General features: G+C 36.8%; 1 protein-coding gene across 1 annotated transcript in view; it reads right to left on the bottom strand.

Moving 5' to 3' along the window:
• LOC126436886 (membrane-associated protein Hem-like) overlaps positions 1-19,706 on the bottom strand; it is a gene marked incomplete at its 5' end in the record, with an annotated part of 76,581 nt that overhangs the window by 22,402 nt on the left and 34,473 nt on the right. Inside the window, 3 exons of the mRNA XM_050090476.1 lie at positions 123-304; positions 8,365-8,458; positions 17,393-17,621. Of these exons, the coding sequence (XP_049946433.1) occupies positions 123-304; positions 8,365-8,458; positions 17,393-17,621 (505 nt within the window). The remainder of the gene's footprint in view (positions 1-122; positions 305-8,364; positions 8,459-17,392; positions 17,622-19,706) is intronic.

The raw sequence follows: 19,706 nt of genomic DNA, 5'->3' as shown, positions 1-19,706 counted from the left end.
TATAAAAATAATACTATTTTCTTTTTAAAAAAGAATATTTCAGTTTAAGCACTTACTTGTTACTACGTAAATAGAAGAAACACTACTAACAGATCTGTTTTACCCAAAACACTTGACATTACCTGAACAACAGCAACACTAACCATTGAGTCTCCACTAGGAAGATGGTTATAAAAATCAAGTATGGAGCTCAAAAGAAATGGTATTCTTTCTTCTAGAACATCTACTAAGGCTGATTGTGCTAACTGCCGAAAACTCAAAATCACCCCCACAATTGTCATCCTTTGCAACACATTGTCAACATCTAGAAAAAAAGAAGTAATATTTTCTTTTAGTTTTTTTACATAAGCAGCTTACATTGAAAGTAACTGTACTAATTAGTTTTAATTATTAGTTATTAGAGATTTTTTTCACAATATTACAATACAAGAAACCAAAGATGAGATTTACTGCCACACAGATTTTATGTTTATTGGTACCAAAATTTAAGAGAAGTTATTTAAATTTACAGTATGTAACAGGATAGCAAAGAGTTTTTACATTTTGAATGACAATGAATCTATTAAATCAATAGCAGAACTTCTATTTTACAGGTTTTTGGCCTCAGATTTGATAAGTAACACTGAGCAAGGTGGCACAGTGGTTAGCACACTGGATATTATAGTCTGGAAAAGAAGTCTCCTAAAATAACTAGCTTGTAAATTTTCTTTTACATTTTAAAGAAGGGAGAGACTAAGTTACCTTTTAACTCTTCCTCAAATTTAACGGTCTTTTCTATGCTTTTTATTCTGAGTAGTACCTAGTTTGTTTTCCTGGATTATCAATATGTTTTGAATATTTCCCAGACACTTACACCAGGCCTGAAGTTATGATACAAGTACTGCCACCACAGCATCAAGTAGTCACAACATAGCCAGCAGATGGACCAGAGTTGTAATATCATTGACGTAGCAAAAAGAAAGAGTCCCTGGGGCATGGGTGATCTGATTGCTTCACATTCAAGCCACACTTCTGTTGTTGCTTACGTGATTGGAACTGATGCCTTAGCAAAACAAGGATGGGCCAAGCCCGTATAAATGCTACTCATTTCTAGACAGAAGTATGCAGTCTGTCAGTCACCAGCTCCAAGTTGGAACCTACGCTGGTTTATGAGTCTCCACGGATCAACTAGGCACCACCGCTAAACTCTGCGGCTGCTACCTCCGTTCCTGCTGTTTGTGCTCATCCCGATGCTGCTGATCTGCTATGAGCCACAAGCTGCCTCTAGTCTGTGTGGCCATCACTGTGGCTGCGATCTGCTGGTGGAATCACCATCCTGGCCAAGTTGTGCCACCATCACTTCACTGGCCGAAGGATGCTGTGGGCAGTCACCAACAACAAGCTGCTCACTGAACACAGCACCTTCTCACCAACTGTATACAGCTTATGGTCTGGAGGCATTGGCTTCTCCGAGAATCATCACAACTGTTGTTGTTTGATGAGGAATAAATGAATGTTTTAAGAATCCTGTTTTCATGACAAAATGTCAGGTGACAACAAGACATGCACTTGCTGCCCCTCTGCTACCCCACCGACGGTAGTGAACTAATGGCTTCCTGAACTCTGCCACTCCAGTTCCACCATTCACTGTAGTGGCCAACCAACCTCGGCCTCTACGTTTGGTGTCAGACACTAGTATTGACATCTGTAGCTTGATCCAGGACCACATCTCCAACCTCAACATGTATTTTCGATGGTATGAGTTTTTTGAGTGAGGTTTTTATTTTTGTGGTCTTTTTATATTGTTTTGCATATGGTCATGTTGGATAGAATTGATGTGCATAGAAACATGAAAGTACAGTTTGTGAAACCTGAGGGACCTGTGAATTTGTCGCAGTTAAGGGAAACTACAGAGAATACTATTTACAGCCAGTGAGATGCCAACACTGTAATCTAGCGAGAAACGAACTATCTTATATGCAGTCTGGAGCAGCTACATGTAGAATTTGCCGACGTTATGGAGATGAGGCAAATATGTTCAGAATCCAAATGGGCAATGATCTGTCATAAGAATTAATATCTATTTTGTTCTTATGCCTGGGTGTTAGTAGTAGCTGTCCTCATTTGGTCAATTTGTGGTACACTTTAAGTGTGTTGTGGTTTTGGCAGATAGAATTTGCACAAATGCCAGTGTTTCAAACAAGAGTGATGGTGCAGGAAGCGATTGACTACTTGGTGGTAGAGGTAGAAGGCTGAAGGAAATTAATGCTGCTTTACCAAAGTAAGTCAATACTTTAACAGCGGGTGATGTGCATAAAGAGGGTGAACTAGCTTGGACAGTAGAGGCAAAAGCTCCATTCTGTGTACTTGTCTTTCTGTGGATTCAACTGCAGCTAATCTAGCGACCCCTTCTTTGGATAAAACAACAGAATGAGTCAGAATTTATTGACAATTTGGGAGTTGCTGGAGTCTGGGTGGTTGGTCAAACAAAATATGTTTGCACATGGCCCAGTTATGATTTTTGGGTGAAACAAAAACATATGCAATGTATCATGAGGATTTGAACAGGGCACATAAATTTGAACAATGCAAGAGTAGATTCTTTCAGCACTACCTCAAGAAGAACCATTCCAGGTTCTTTAGGCAGCAGCTCAATGGTATGTCTCAGAAACGAAATGATTCAATGAAAACATTCTCAGAAACTATGTGCAAATGTATAAATTAATACGAGATGAGGAGATGGATAAAATTATCCAACAAGAAGCAAAGCACATGTTTTTGGGGGAGCTCCCACCCAATTTGCCAAGAACAGTATGGATGAAGAATCCAAAGGATTCAGCTGCTGTCACTAAGAGTGCTACACAACTAGAGGAAATAGACATAGCAACACAGGTACGTGATAACCAGAGTGTTTTTCTGTCAGAAGTGTTACAGGTGTGGATGTGTAGACTACATTCAGAAATAATGCCACTGACTGCAGAGCAGGATTGTAGTGCAATGCCATGAGTGTGGGGTGGTAGGACACTGCGTGCAGGATTGTCAGAATAAAAAGCAAAGAGAGTGACATCATAGAAAGAGTCCATTAAATGACAATGGGAATTCCTCACAGAAAGATGGTACTCCCAATAGAGCGCAATGCAACTAAGGTGTATGCAGAGGCAGAGTGTTATGTGGTTGGCATGGTAAACAGAACAGAATATAAGCTTTTACTGGACACAGAGGCTCATGTGTTGGTAAGTAGTCTACACCTCTTAGGTGGGAACAGATTTATTCTCTGCAATATAGATTTATGTGGAACAATGTGGCATCATTGGGGTCAGCACTGTTAAGTTTCTGTATTGTAACAAAGAATTTTAAGGAATATACAAAAGTATTGCCCCTTATTGGTGAGGGGTACTGTGCAATTGTGGGCTGGATTTCCCGAGTAAGCATCATGCAAAGACTGATCTATCGCAGCACGCTATCGAACCCAGTGGGACATTATTCCCGCTTCAAATGACTGCTGCAAATGATGCACTGTCAGAAGGTTCGCCAATCATGATGGTGGAGCCAAGTAAACTGAATGCACCATCATTAAAGTTCAGTTCACATTACCACAGTAGTAGAAGGTATGGGAAAGTGTGGGTGTTGACCTACTGATGACGTTTTATGTATTACTGAGTTGTTGGAACACAACTGGATACATCACAACATTTTATATGCAAGAGCATGGCATGCATGCATGCATGCATGCATGCAGGAAGTAAATGGAGAATATGTGGTTCCAGTTTGGGTCTGACGAAGTGGATCTGTCAAAAGGGTTAACGATTTCTGATTCGGACATTCTAAATGATGACGACAATTTAGATAGGATGAGTGGAGACCTTTGCCACAAGCAAACCATCGAAGCATCTGCATTACGCAAAAAAGTACAGCATTGAAAAGGAAAAGAGATTTGCAGATTTGTTCAATCCTAGTGGACCAGTACCAGCGACACCCATGACACAGTGGGGAATAAGCCTCCTTTCTATTAAAAAGCGTACAGAATACCTTGGCACTTACATCCGTTAATGGAGGAATTCATCATATACTCTATACCAAATATAATGGAAACAATGGACAACCTGGGTCAATGTAATTATTTCTCCATGATGGGTTTAAAGAGTGGGTATCATCAGTTGGAATTAATTTTCGAAGACCAGTCAAAGCCCACATTTACTGTTCCTTGATGACACTACAAATATCTCCAAAGATCAGCCAAAGCCAACATTTACTGTTCCTTGGAGACACTACACGTATCAAGGGATGCCATCTGGGCTGAAGAATGCATCATCCATGTTTCAGGGGTTATTAGATTCAGTACTAAGAGAGTTAAAACCATATCAGTGTATGGTCTATTTAGACAACATTACATTATTTTCTAGGGATTTGGAGGTACACCCACAAGAGCTGGAGGAGGTATTTAAGAGGTTGTGTGTGGCTCACGTAACATGAAATATTGAAAAATGTCACTCTGCATCAACAAAAATTAATGGCCATGTGATTAGCCAAGATGGTATGAAAACCTACCAAAGATTGATACATGCTGTCAATGACTTATTACCACTGCAAACTGTGAAACAACTCCATTTATTTTTAGACCAAAGTATTTATTACAGAAAATCTGTCGAATGATTTGCTGAAACTGCTAGGCTGTTAATGCATTTGTTAAAAAAAGGGCGTAAAATACGGCGGACAACCGACTGCCATAACACAATTGAGAAACTGAAAGAGGCACTAACAACCAGTCCGGTGTAAATATTTCCAAATTACGAGAAATGGTTTATTCTGTCCTGTAATGCAAGCAACCTAGTGATAGGATGCATTCTAAGTCAGGATGTGAATGACAAGGAACACAAATGGCATACAAACTGAGGCAGTTAAACAAAGACAAGAGGAATTACTCAACCACAGAGAAGGAAGTGTTGAGTGTCATATAACCCATTTTCATTGTCACTTGTCCATTAGTAAATTAAAAATATAACAGACCATATGGCATTAAAGTTGTTATTAGACTGAAAGATCCTTTGAGCAGATTAAATTATTGGGCACTAAAATTAAGCAAACGTGATTAGGAGGTAGTACACAATCACAGTGGCAAACACAGCAACATCGATGCATTAAGTGGCAGTGGTTGGTAGAAGCCTTTCAGAGAAGCAAATAGTGCAGACCACTGATGAAGACTGCCAATTATTTAGGATGTAGTCACAGTTCGCTATGCACCACGCACTATTGTAAAGGATGATGAAGTTCAGGTCACACACTGTGGTACTCGCAACTCTGAGGAACGAAGTGTTTAAGGAAATGCGCCATCATGTGTTTGCAAGTCATGGGGGATGAAGAATAACTGACCACAGAATCACTGAACAATACTGGTGGAGAACAAGGAGACAGGATATTGAACAGTATGTAAGGAACTGCATACCATGTGCGCACTGTGCAAGGAGGATCCAGAACCTAAAAATATCTTTTAGATCACTCTTATCAACATCTACATCTGTACTACCAAGCTGGGAGTGCTTTATGTTCACTAGAAAAAAATTTAAAAACTGCAAATTACATTATCTTTTGTTGACTTTTACTTACAACTTACTTTTTAAAGAGACATTGATATGTAAGGAAGGTCCTGAAACTGCAAATATTGGATACAGCATTCACTGTGGAAAGTGACTTCACAGCTAGGACTTACATTTTTGGTTTAAATTTAACTAAAACATTTAAAACATTTATGGAATCTGATAGAAGCATTCATTAAATACAATAATTTTTTAAATAAAAAATTTTGAAATATAAAATAACTGACTAAATTATAATATTTTCAAAAGGCGGGCATAAAGTACTCCCTTCTTGGTATTGCGAGGGTTAAACACAAGTCAAAGTTGTCAGCATACATTAAAGGAGAAATCATGTAATAAAACAATTTATCACATTACTGGATTTCACAATTAAAGACGTGACACCAAGCTTCCCTCAAACAACGTTGATGTAACATACAACACAGGAGTGTATGAGTATTCTGGACTATGTACACTGACACCTTGTGGCCAATTGCTCATGATAAGCTTCAATAATGAGATACACTTTATGTGTAGTTCAAATAACGTTGCAGTAATCTTCATAAACCTATGCAAACAACAAATAGCAGTATATGAATAACAGGAAGAGAAACAAAGTTCTGTGTACCTTTTTACTTTGTGGATGGTTCATACAGAAGTCACTTAACAGAGAAACAACCAACAGTATAATAATTATGAACTGTAACAGTAATAATTACATGCTGTAAAATTTTTGTAGCAATTTTATTTATACAGTATATCAGCTTCTCAATATACTGGATAAAAAGATAGGAACATGCGGCCTTACAAAAATCGAGTACCTTTCATTTCTACATAATCATAGATGTAATATTTAAAATGGGATAAAAGTTACAGTAAAACCAGTATACAACAACAACATACACACTAGTGTCCACACACATTTCTCATTATTCTTCTTAGCAAATGCAGCAATGACAACATCCGAACAAAGAGAAAATATTAATATAAAACAGTAAAAAATAAAACAATAAAAAGGTAAAAGATGGGATTATGTACTAAACTGAGTTGGCCACTATTAGGTGTATGCACAAAATCCCAAAACCAGATTACATGGTGCCCCAAATCAGAAAGCTGGGAAAGCATACAAAGACAGACAGTCTCACAACATGCAACATGATGTTGATACATCCTTAAAAATCATCTCAAAATGTAAAGCAAAAGCCAACAAGCAAAAAATAAATATAAACCTAGTAATATTGAAATTAGGCAAGGCATGGCAAAGGGTAACATGGAATCAAACAGAGAGCACAGGTCCAAAGTATATGGTATGATATGTAGAAGCAGAACTATATGGTACAACACATAGAAGCAAACTATGAGAATACAACATCAATGTGAAGGAGCAGAAACATTTACTGCACTCTCTGATATTAACAAACGAAACACAAGAAATGCAACATGGCATGTAGTATTCCATCAACATTCTAGAGGAATTTTCAGTTTTGGAATTCAGTTTGTTTAGGATACCAGTAGTCTGTAAAAAATATTGCACATTTTAATCTCCTAGAGAGTGTCTGAACATTCCCTTATTCAGTTTATGAAGGATCTGAATTCTACTGTCGATGTTTGGGGCCTCATGCCCTACTTACCATATCTGTATGCCAAAAGACAAAACATTACTACTACTTGTAAACGCATGTGTTGCTTAAACATGTCATTAATGATTGGGCCTGTATGGCTTACATAGCACTTCTCTCACATTCCATAGCTGATCCTACAAACACCCAAATGTTAAAATGAAGAAATTCTTTATGATTCATTCTAACTGCTATGGAAATCCATGTTTCCAATTTCTTATTAATTTCATGTTATATGTAATTCAGATCTGACATTCCATGGCTCCTTTTCCCATTTCATTTGTTTTTGGATTATGCTAGCTATTTTACTTATGATTTTGTTTGAAATGAATACTGGAGGTGGTCCCTGATCCAAAGCTTCTTTACTTTAGCTATCAAGTTATTAATTGTACTACATGCCAACACAGAATCCACATTAAATTTCAAACCCCCTATCAAGCATTTTTATTTCAGCTGCTGCAAATTTTATGCCTTTCATGTTAACTACTCTGTGATAAAATTCTAAAGCACATTTCATTTGATGATGTACTGTGGTAGTATCATGACTGTGCTGTCTTGCCTCTCACTGATGTGTCGATTCCTTTTTAAGCCTATGCATGACTACTTCACCTTATCATGAAATTGATTTAATTGAAGGTTACATACTTTTGAGACAAATGCTTTGAATTAGATTCACCAACTTGACTTTGTTCCTCTGATACTTAGCAACCTTACCAAAAGCCAAGTGAGGCAATACTCCCAAAACTTTATCATTACATTTTTTTTCTGTGGTTTTTAAGAATAATAAATAGAAATATGTGTGGAATATTTCAATCCATCCAGTGGCATTGTGGCAGAATACTATCATTCAATCAAATGCTCATTTACTTGAAAATTGTCAGACATATTTGCAGAAAAATTAGCTAAGGATCCACAGTTTATTTTACTTCAATACACATACAGAAAAAAAGAATGATGAGTATCAATGTATTTTTTTTTAGTACTCACACTATGTTAGTGCTCGAGTGCAAGACTTATACGCTGAAATTTGACAGTAAACATTTTTGAATTGTTAGTAAAACTTCTGAAATATGAGAAGGTGTAAGCAAGTTTCTTTTGACACAGTTACAGGCAAAGCTTTCATTGGAAGAAACATGTCAAACATAATGCAACAATGGGTCTTTTTCGAGATAATATCAAGGACAACAACTTACGCTGCAATTTCTTGAACTGCTCTTTCATTATGTCTGGCTTGTCAAAATTAGTTCGCAGAGATACTAAAACATCCTTATTACCAGTTACCAATTTCTGAAATGGAAAAAAAAGTCGGATTTAATGAGGCAAACAACAAAGTAAAATTATAAACAACAAATAAGTATCATTCACACATTATCATGCTGAAGTAAGTAATCGTATATCTATATTCTGACATAATTGTCGTAAGGAGTGTGACCAAAATATAACTTACATGTTTATTTGACACTACAACAGTGAAGCCATTGTCACAGTACATAAAATATTTTCTTTAAAAAATGTGGTTACATTTCCGGTTTCAACGAACTACAACATCATTTTCAAATGTATAACATCAGTTGGAGAATATACAATGGGAATTATGAGAGACACATTTCACAAAAATTATGAGAAATAATGAGACCAGGCAACTGAGGCAATGGTGGCACAACCAAGACACTACAAGTTATGCCCAAGCTTGCCCAAACATTCATTCCATGTCCTAATGTAGAAGAGATAAAAACTACGCCAGGGTAAAAATTGCCAAGAACTCTTGCTACGTGTCCTGCTGTGACCTATGTCTGATATAAATTCAGAAGTCATAAGTGTATCAAGTACAGCTATCTTCCATATGGAATGCAGCACATAATTTTTATATGTTCTGAAAAAAGAATCTCAAAACACACTGTACTTCCATGTAGGACTGACACACTAGTAACCATATATATGGAGAGACAACCTGAAATACATCGACTGCCTGTATGTTCACTGTGCATTTCAAATTAAACCACATGCTATGAAGTTGGAGGCACTTGATGTGAAGCATTAAAGAATTATGTATTCACTGGACTATGATATCCAATATTCAGATTCCAGATGTAGGTGACTAATATTGAGTCAGTTTTGTAAGGTCTCAGATTATTATACATTGTACTGTATGGAACTGGGGACCTAGAAACGATGGAGAGGCTTCATCCCCGCCATAACCCTCAGTGGTTCACAACCCTACAACATGCTATAGCATTCCGCTCACCACAACGCCGCCTCACACTGAAGCCAGGGTTATTGTGCAGTTCGGCCCCCAGTGGACCCACCCGGGAACGTCTCACACCAGACGAGTGTAACCCCAATGTTTGCATGGTAGAGTAATTATGGTGTACACGTACGTGGAGAAAGTGTTTGCCCAGCAATCGCCGACATAGTGTAACTGAGACGAAATAAGGGAAACCAGCCCACATTTGCTGAGGCAGATGGAAAGCCGCCTTCAAAACCATCCACAGACTGGCTGCCATACCCGACCCCAACACTAATCTGGCAGGCAGATTCATGCCGGAGATTGGCACACCTTCCTGCCCAGAAAGCAATGTATTAGACCGTACGACTAACCAGGCGGGCATATTATACATAGTCTTTTCTCTTTCTGAAAAATTGTGTGCCCTTCACAAAAAGGGATGAAATGCAAAATGTAAGGAGAGCAGCATTCAGAGGCAAAACATACTGGAGATGGCCAATACGTGTATAACCATTTAATTTGTTTTTTTACAAATAAAGAAAAGAGAAAAGGTAATGATATATCATAGAGTTGAGGTATGCAGTGCGTTTTCTGAAATAGTTAGCTTTGAAGGAAGACATAATCCAAAAGTTAAGGAAAGCATCTCAACTATACAGGAAATCTATTATGTGAATTCCACCCAGGACCTTCTATAAACATTTCTTGTTTTATAAGATGTTAACAGGTTATACCAACAGAATATCTATGCAAGGTGTTAACAAATAACTACTAACACCAGAAATTACTGGTTCTTGCTTCATAAAGAAACCTGACCCACTGCAGAAAACATTATGGAAAGAGGATGTGTAGTAACCTGTAACCAATTAATTCATAAACAAAAATAAACTGTAAATCTGATAAAAACTGTGATTTTGACCAAATGTGAAAAAGAAACCTGAAACACAATAATAAATTCTGCATGGCATGCTAGGACAGCTTTGAAAGCATCTACAATATAATATCCACTTAGTGCAAATACTCTCTCTTCTTAGGTTTAAAAACAACTGAGTGAATAAGTTACTTAAAAACACTCTACAAAAATTGTGTGGGAAAGACAGAACATGCATTTAAAAAATTTTGAAAAGTCTAACTTCATAAACAAATGTTGCTTTGTTTCACTTACACCCCCACCCCCTTTGTAGGCATATTATATTACACAAAATCCCCCAATATTTAGTTCTCCACTTCTTTCTCATGTGACTGTCGCTTGGATACTTATAACTGCCTCTCAGTACCAAGATAGTACCAGTATATGCAAACAAAAGATTTATCTTTTTGTGATCCTAACCTTATATAAGTTAAACATATTTGCCTTCCCATGCAACCAATCACAGCTGATAAGGTTGGGCAAGCACTTACAAAATATAAAATGCAGTAATTGCACGGAGATCAAAAAATAACAGTTGGTGAGTGACACCTGACCCCGACTACTCAACTCACTGATACTTTAATCCAATCAAGGTACAAATAAGGCAACTATGAAACAGAACTAACAAGCTATTTTACTTCCTTGCTAAAGTTCTGTACACCATCAACAACCGAACAAAGGAAAAACACATCAATCTGAGACATAATTTACTATTCAATACTTATTTTAAGATGAACTGATGAATCATGTACGAGGGCTATCCACAAAATACATTACGTTTTGGAATTAAAAATAAATAAAGTATTGGATTTTTTTTTATTATATACAGATGAAAGCCACACTTCAATACTACTTTTCTACATAGTTGCCATTTAAATTAAGGCATTTATCGTAGCGACGGAGGAGCTTGGAAATTCCTTCGTCGTAAAATTCAGCCGCCTGCGCCTTCAACCACATGGTTACCTCTTCTTGAAGCTGTGCATCGTCATCAAAACGCTGCAAAGCCAACCACTTCTTCATTGCTGGGAATAAGTGGAAGTCGCTCGGTGCCAGGTCGGGACTGTACGGCGGATGAGGAAACAACTCCCACTTAAAAGATTCGAGAACTTCACGAGTGGCATTTGCCGTGTGGGCCCGGGCGTTGTCGTGAATCAGCAAGATCTTTGAGCCCAACTTTCCCCTGTGCTTGTTTTGTATTGCTCTTCTGAGGTTGTGCAGAGTTTGGCAATACCTTTGAGAGTTTATTGTAGTGCCTATTTCCAGGAAATCCACAAAAATCGTATTTCTACCGGGTTACTGATTAACCACGTGGTTGAAGGTGCAGGCGGCCGAATTTTACGACGAATGAATTTCCAAGCTTGTCCATCGCTACAATAAGTGCCTTAATTTAAATGGCAACTATGTAGAAAAGTAGTATTTAAGTGTGGCTTTCATCTGTATATAATTAAAAAAATTTCCAATACTTTATTTATTTTTAATTCCAAAGCATAATGTATTTGTGGATAGCCCTCGTATTTTCAGATGCTTCTGGGGAGAATAACACCACATATCATTATTTACATAAAAGCTGCAAAACTGCAGGACATCGATACATTATGCATCCCATTGGGCAGTGTATATTTAGCATTATCTCTATAGCACATGTTTTTGTACATTCTTCCAGTTTCATACTGCATAGAAAAAAAATTCTTTCACAAAGATGCAGATGAAACAGAAGGCAAGAGTGGCATCTATAAGGACCTGAAAATCCTTCATTTGATTAAAGAGGCAAAGGGGACGGAATATACAAGACTGCTCAATGACAAAGTATGGGAGAAAGATTATTGGTCATCAACCCACTGATGGTCACATGATTAGAAAGTGAAGCTCGGATTGGGCAAGCACAGGGAAGCGAATCAGTCACGTCCATTTGAAAGGAACCATCTCAGCATCCACCTTAAACAATTTACAGAAAGCACAGAAGACCTAAATCCGCATAGTGGATGAGACTGAGTCACATTCTTTCTCAACTGTGAGCAGTGCTAGAGGATTAAGTAGTAAACCGAACCAGAGCACAAGGTCAAGGGATAAATACTAGGCAAAGGTGAGAGGAAACTCAACTCTTCTCTCTTTGCTGGATATAAGACAGAGAAGGACAGAGAGATGCATAATTACATAGGGACTGAAAAATACAATCACCCAAAATTCCATCTCAAGGGAGACACAGCAGATTAATATGACAAGGAATTTATTCCCCCCCCAAATTTGCTAGCAGAAGAAACATCAGGTGCAAAAGCTAGTGTTTTCATAATATTCCATTTATATCTGTTACAAAATGGAATTATCTTTACATGAAAATATTCTATTAATTCTATATCAAGTTCACAGTATAAGAAGCATTGCGAAAAGACCCAGTAGATTCAGTAACATTTGCATTATTCAGCTCACTTATATCTATTTGAAAATTCTAGACCATCATTGAGTTTAGTACTGATGAACAACCTCTAATAAAATGGTACTCTGCTTGGCAGTCATCGAGGTTATAAAATTTCATGCAATCCACCTTTCTAGCACTATTCCAATAATCATACAGGTAAGGGAAATAGGTGGATTGGAAGTTACTTGGCTTTTAAAATGCTTTTCAATCAGTACAGCAGTGACATATACAACTGAAAACAAGTTCATATGGAATATTTAGGTAATATGACACTGGACTGACTCATAACTAATGGGCGCAACAAAGCATGTTATGTGAGATTGCATGTCATGAACAGATACAACACTAAATTTTAGTGTTGCTCGGGGAAATGTGGCAGGGTGACTACCTTCATCTCATATATTAATGAGTTACCACCTTCGATTTCTACACGTGATTATGTGACCTGTGGGAAAGCTTCAAATGAGGTAAGGAAGAGAATGCTCTACATAATCACCCAGTCAAATGACATAGGCGAAATCAATTTTATCTCAATATTTAAACTGTTAAATATCTGGTTCTCTTCTGAGTTGAAAAACTGACAATGCAGTCCTCATATCCACTTTATAAACACGCTGACAATACTAATGTACATACAGCAACAGATTAACAGCTAAAGAGAAGTCACTCAGGCATCAGAGACATGCCGTCCCTGTATATCCTCTTATAACAGAACTTACGATCACCATCTGGGCCCACAAGTTTAAGCAGCACTGACGAGAGTCCTGTGCAATATCTATTGACAACAGTCTACTTGAAACTGTTGGATACAATGCACAATATAAATTGAAGCTGCTACCACAGTTAAGTAAATCCTTTGACAGGTGGAGTTTAATAACATTCTTATTGTCACAATCCCAACATGATGATGTGGCTGAAAAATTTTAGATACTGCAATAATCCAATGAGTGGCCCATCTCATTGCAATATTCAGCCATCATTGATTTACTGGTCTCCAGCAGCAGTGTGTATCACTCATGTTCCATTCAGGAACAATTTATGTTATTTGTCTGACACACAATAGTCCACTCTCACTCCACTCTCTTGTATACTCTTTCCCTGCAAAGTATCATGTCATCCTTCATGTAACCAACACCAGTAACAATTTTCATAAAAGACTTTCTCTTTATTTTTGTGAATATTTTACCTATTTTGATAGAAAAACTCATGTATGATATGAGGATCACATAACTAAACTTTCAGTATTCAGCCCATTGATAATGGAGATCAACCTTCAGCTTACAGAAAGGCAATGTTTCATGCCAGCACTCCTGAATTGTGTCAGAATAATCTGAGGAACACTTCAAGGGCATGAGGGTGTTTGTGTGGCCTTCCAGCTAACATGATTTCAGGCTTATAAAGTACACCTGGTATACCATGGAGGGAGATGTGCCTGCCTTAGCTTAAGCTTCTACCATTCTCTGTGAAATGTGGTTGGCAGTTGAGAGATTATAGACTTGAATAGCTTCCCAGAACCATTATAAAGGTGAAAGGGGTTACAACATGCAAGTAAATTGCTGTGTCTAATTTGATTGTTCATGAGTGTATTCAGGAGTATGTGGATGATAGTTTAGCAGTGGACCCCATGGCAATGAAAAAATATATCAGTTCTTGAACCATTTCAGTTCAATTGATGTAAATATACAATTTACTGTGGAGATAAAAAAGGATGGATGCTTCTTAACTTGTTTGCCTTAGTTTGCTGCAAAAATGAAAGCACCCCACAACATGAACTCTACTGCAAGCCTACTCAAACTGTATCTGAAACAAGACATTTATCACCCCTTCAAGACACCTGTACAGGAGACATACATTACTGCTGTTAAGGGCCACCTATATGAGGAACTTGCACATTTTAAGAGAGTATTTAATGATAGTATAATTGATACATGTCATACAAAATGTGTAAGGTTTTCCTGTTCAAACAGAACACAGACCAATAAGCAGAAGAGGACAGGTTTAAAATGATGGATTTCCTACTATATGTGAAAAAAAAATCCTAACAGATGTAAGGAGTATTTCTGCCAAAATAGTTCAGATCTTCACCAAACATAACAATAAAGTAACATTTTGATCAGCACCAATGAACACTACCTTTTTTGATTGCTTGAAGGATGATCTGATGCTTAAAAAGACAGGTGTATACAATATCTCACGTAAGTATGGTCTATAACATGTAAAGCAAACAACACATATTGTTCAAGAAGTGTGCGGCATATTGACAGTGCAGTTTTGTGAAGCTTTGGATAAATCAGTAATGACCAAACACTTAACTGAGATAGCCTGCTATGTGGATGATGACAATATACAATTTTTGGTATCTAAATTCTTTTACTGCAATTCTGACATCAAAGAGGATTTATAATATCATTGTATGAAGAATTTACTTAGCTGCACAGATGGTTTTGATTTGGATAATGGGTGGGATCTGCTACTTTCAGTTGTCTGCTCTTAAAGGCAATAGCATCCTTTTGCCCCCATTGACACTCCTGAGTTACTTTTCTTCATCTGTTAAAAGTCGGTGGCTGCATGTTCGTTGGCACAGTCTGCAGGTTTATAAACCGCATGGGGTGATCATATTTTAACTTTCAACTCAGAAGATGGTTAGACATTCCATAGCTGAGTTATGTGGATAAAACATTAATCTGTTTCATCTTCATTCTTGAAACCTTACTGAGCAATTAGTGCCATGAAAACTTGACGATTGACATGTAGTCAAATCTCGATGATATTTTAACCTTGTACAAAGGTTGACAAACAGTTAAAAATATAGAGAAGAGCAATGCAGAAAATGTTGCATAGGAAAGTGTAGCACTTCACTATAGCATTAACAAGGCCCAACTATAACCAACCACGTAAGAAAGATAACTGAGAGATATGAAATCGAATCACCATGTATGTTTAGTTTTGGTTAAAGTAAATGGCAGACTTGTTTCATTTATAGTATGATTTTCTATAAAAGGAATTGTTCATATTATACTCCACCAATGACACTCAATTATGACTTGATTGTGGGAGTTCATTTCAGACTGGATTAACAGAAGATACAAAGCTACACGAGGAGAAGATTGTTGGTGTGGGCATTTTCTTCTGCAAGTATATAAACAGAAGATATAAAGCTACACGAGGAAAAGATTGTTGGTGTGGACATTTTCTTCTGCAAGTATATAAACACTTGATTCTGTAAATTCAAATGCCTGAGAAAATTCAAATGCCTGAGAAAGGTATTTCAACTTACAAACATGAAAGAAGGGAAGATTTACAGAACTAATGACAGTCAAAAAAATTATGAAAAATTCGAAGTGGTAGGCAAACAAAAAAAAAAAAGCAAGAAATTTTAATTTCAGGAGGTGTCTGCAAGTAAAATGCCCCTGAGAGGAAAAATAAAAAAGATTTTTTTGTCATTATGTGGTTTAGGAATGGGGAGATTGGCCAGCTGCTGAAGAGAAATAACATCAAATCAATCTTCCGACCTCCAGTTAAGACACACCAACTCATGAGGCCTGTGAAAGATAATGTAGATCTCAGAATGCTCACCATTTCCAAAGTACTATATATGTGCAGACAGTATTTTGTCAAGCAAGCCATGCATATCATACAGCAATGCTGGATTAATCATGAGAGGTGTCTGCAACTACTCTACACAGAGAAATTAGTTGTAGCTCAAAATGTTTTGAAAACAAACATAATGCTGTGTTCAGTGATACCTCTATTATTACAAGGGATAACAGTCTCTGGGATAGCACAGTAAAAAAAGTTAAGAGAGATATAAATATCCAATAACACTCTCAATAAAGAAGGTGGATTGGATGTAAGTACAGTGTAGAACATGGCCATCACAATGTTAAAGATAACACACCTGACATGGGACAAAAACACTGTCTTATATTGTGATGGACTGAGAACCAGTGACGTTGCAGATGGTAACATGGCTATACTTAGGATGAGGCAGTCAGTTACCACTTGACAAAGACTGAGGAGCACTTGGCCAAAAGTTCATGGATGTATACTCACTGGATGTGGTAAGAAATCCAAGAATATTTTTTCAACTGAGAGCATATACTCAGAAATACCACAAATGAGAAACATAAACAACAAAAGATGCTTAAACATGTAGAAATAAATTGTTAAAAACCATCTGTGAGTATCAAAAATAGGACCACATGAATAAGTATTGTCAGTCTAACAGTGAGATCCACTTCTTGTACCACCTTCACCCTATGGAAAATTGGAAGATGTCAAACTAGTGCTTGACCTTCTTTGTATCCATCAACAAGAAAATAGTAATATTCTGCTCTGGAAAACTTCTTCCACTCTCAAGAAGGAAGGAAGGAAGCTCCTGATTCACAGAAAACTCGTTGTGCTGCCAACATGGTCTCAAGTTATATATTAGGGGAATGAACTTCCTACACAGGATGAAACAAATTCTCATATCATCAGTGAAATAAAGTTTTACAGTAATGAATCCAAACATCCATAATTGGAATACAGATACCTTTCACAGCCAGAAACTTCTACGATTTTTGAATGTAAGAGCTGCTGATGACACTACAATGCCCACACTTCTTAAATCTGATTTCAATAAATTATATATTGAATAATTATGATTAAGAGAGAACAAATGCAGATAGTTACCTTCAGCTCTTGTACCTGACTGGCAATATGCCACATAAGAGTCTCATTCAGTAGTTTCATACCGTAAGGGCCTATTAATTCAGCCAATGCTCGTAGCTCATTTATGTCTGAAAACTCTTCAGCATTAAATGGAATTGCACCTTCTGCTGTCAGGCTAACAAAAGCACGCTGAATATTGGAGAAGCAAATATTGCCTGCACTCACTCTTCTCAATAAAACCTCAGAATACCTGTAAAATGTAACAACAGGACTATTTTTAAAAACAAACAAAAATGCTAAAAATCTGTCTAACTGCTTAACATCAAATACTGAGGTATCTCGTTTTTATAAAACCCAGAGTATATTCGGGTAGATTAAGAAGCGACCTTCAAAAAAATAAAATCCTGCTTATATCCGTTTCAGCACTGATAGTTGCGTGTTTGGCCACTAGAGAGCATCTGGTGCTCCATATATAGCCTAACTGTCATGTTTTGGTTAAGATGGTTGCCGCTAGATATTGTCTTTACTGTGTGCAGCTGTGTATACTTGACAACAAAACACCAGCTTTCAGACTGTCTCCTACATTACACTTAAGTAATGCTTTCGAAAAAGAATCACTGTAGTGATCCTGAGTCTGACATTGAATTTAGCAGCTCAGAAAGTGGCAAGTGCTCACCAGTGGTATGAGATGCATATATCCACAGCCAGCTCCTCCAAGATTTATGTTCACAGGAAATTGTTGCGAGATACATGGTTAGGCTTCATAGCTACACAGAAACTAAAAAATGACTTCAAGTTTCAGGATATTTTAGTCAAAATTCAGTGCATGGTATACTCAGGATTTTATTATTGGTGATTTTCAAATTTTATAACATATTATGTTAAGCTTCAACAGCTGTCTTTATACGCCTCTATCTACTGTTTCGTTATGGATTTTTTTTTTTTTTCATTAATAAGAAAATATCATTCTTTGGAATATAATTTGCAAAAAAGGGGTTAAAAACTGTACGCTTACAGGTTGTCACTGAATGTAAACTAGTAAACACTTTTGTACAAGAGTGAACTCTGTCTTCACTGACTGTGGTTATGCTAACAATTAAGAATTAACAAAGAGATACATTAATAAAATTCAGTGGGAAGACAGACTCTGACAAATGTCCTGGAAAATGATAAAGTATGTGGTGTTTCCATACTTAAGACATTTGGGCTATCATTGTACACTATTTCACAATCACAATACTAATTTAAAATATTATAAAACATAAGATCAAAACTTTTATTTAGCACATAGTATCTGTAATATTCAATTAAGTTTAACAGCCTTAAGATTCAGCATGTACTGCTTCACTTGTAACCTGAATTGTCATGATTCTTGCTTGCATGAGATCTGTAGATCTGGACCTGGAGTTGTATCATGGATCATAAGAAATACCCCCATGGCAATGCAATTTACATAATTTATGAGTCAGTCAAAACCATACCAATAAAGTTTACATAATGTAACAACATTCCCCTCCAGCAAAGGAAAAAAAAAAAAAAAAAAAAAAAAAAATCAGCAGTGACAGAGGAGGAGAGTTTATACCAAGAAACCATTCTTTTAAACTTATCAAGACTCTTAAAAAAAAAAAAAACGGTGTAAAATGTGGGGAAAATGTAAATGACGGGAAATTACTTGCTAAGCATAAACGTTATAAAACATCAATAAGCAATTCTGTTATTTGTACTGACCTTTAATTTGAAGTCCTTGGCCTTACACAAGTCTAACATTGCATGAACACACTGGGAGTTTAAAGAAAATCATAATTATTGATTTATCAGTTGTTTCTGGCGATTTTTTCCTGTCTTGTTTTCTAGTTCACAAACACATCCAAAAGTTCTGAGGTCTAAATTAAAATTTTAGCCAAAGTCCAAAAGTGATTACAAGGCCTGAACATATGTTGCGTACATATATATGACACCAAACAGTAGGTAAGAATTGTATCTAACAACGTATCATAAAACATGTTATGTTGTACGGTAAAAAAATTATTTTTAAGGAAAAATATGCAAAATGTAAAATAATAGCTGGGAATTGTTGGCACATTACGTATGACAGTGGAACCAATGCATTCTATAAATGTTGGCATGGCATTACCTGTATGAAGATAAGCAGTGGCACAATGAAATATAATTTTGTAGAATGTGATATTCAGCAAAATATGCAGTTAAATTTTAGCTGCACTGACAGGTCCCAAGGTTCTGTAAATGTTATCACGACTTTTCCTGTATGCAGATAGCAGTTAAATTTTAGCTGCACTGACACGTCCCAAGGTTCTGTAAATGTTATCACGACTTT

Source organism: Schistocerca serialis, unplaced genomic scaffold (assembly GCF_023864345.2).
Source record: "Schistocerca serialis cubense isolate TAMUIC-IGC-003099 unplaced genomic scaffold, iqSchSeri2.2 HiC_scaffold_1251, whole genome shotgun sequence".
NCBI lineage: Eukaryota > Metazoa > Arthropoda > Insecta > Orthoptera > Acrididae > Schistocerca > Schistocerca serialis.
The sequence above is the reverse complement of the archived record's forward strand: the minus strand, read 5'-3'. Positions and strand labels throughout refer to the sequence as shown.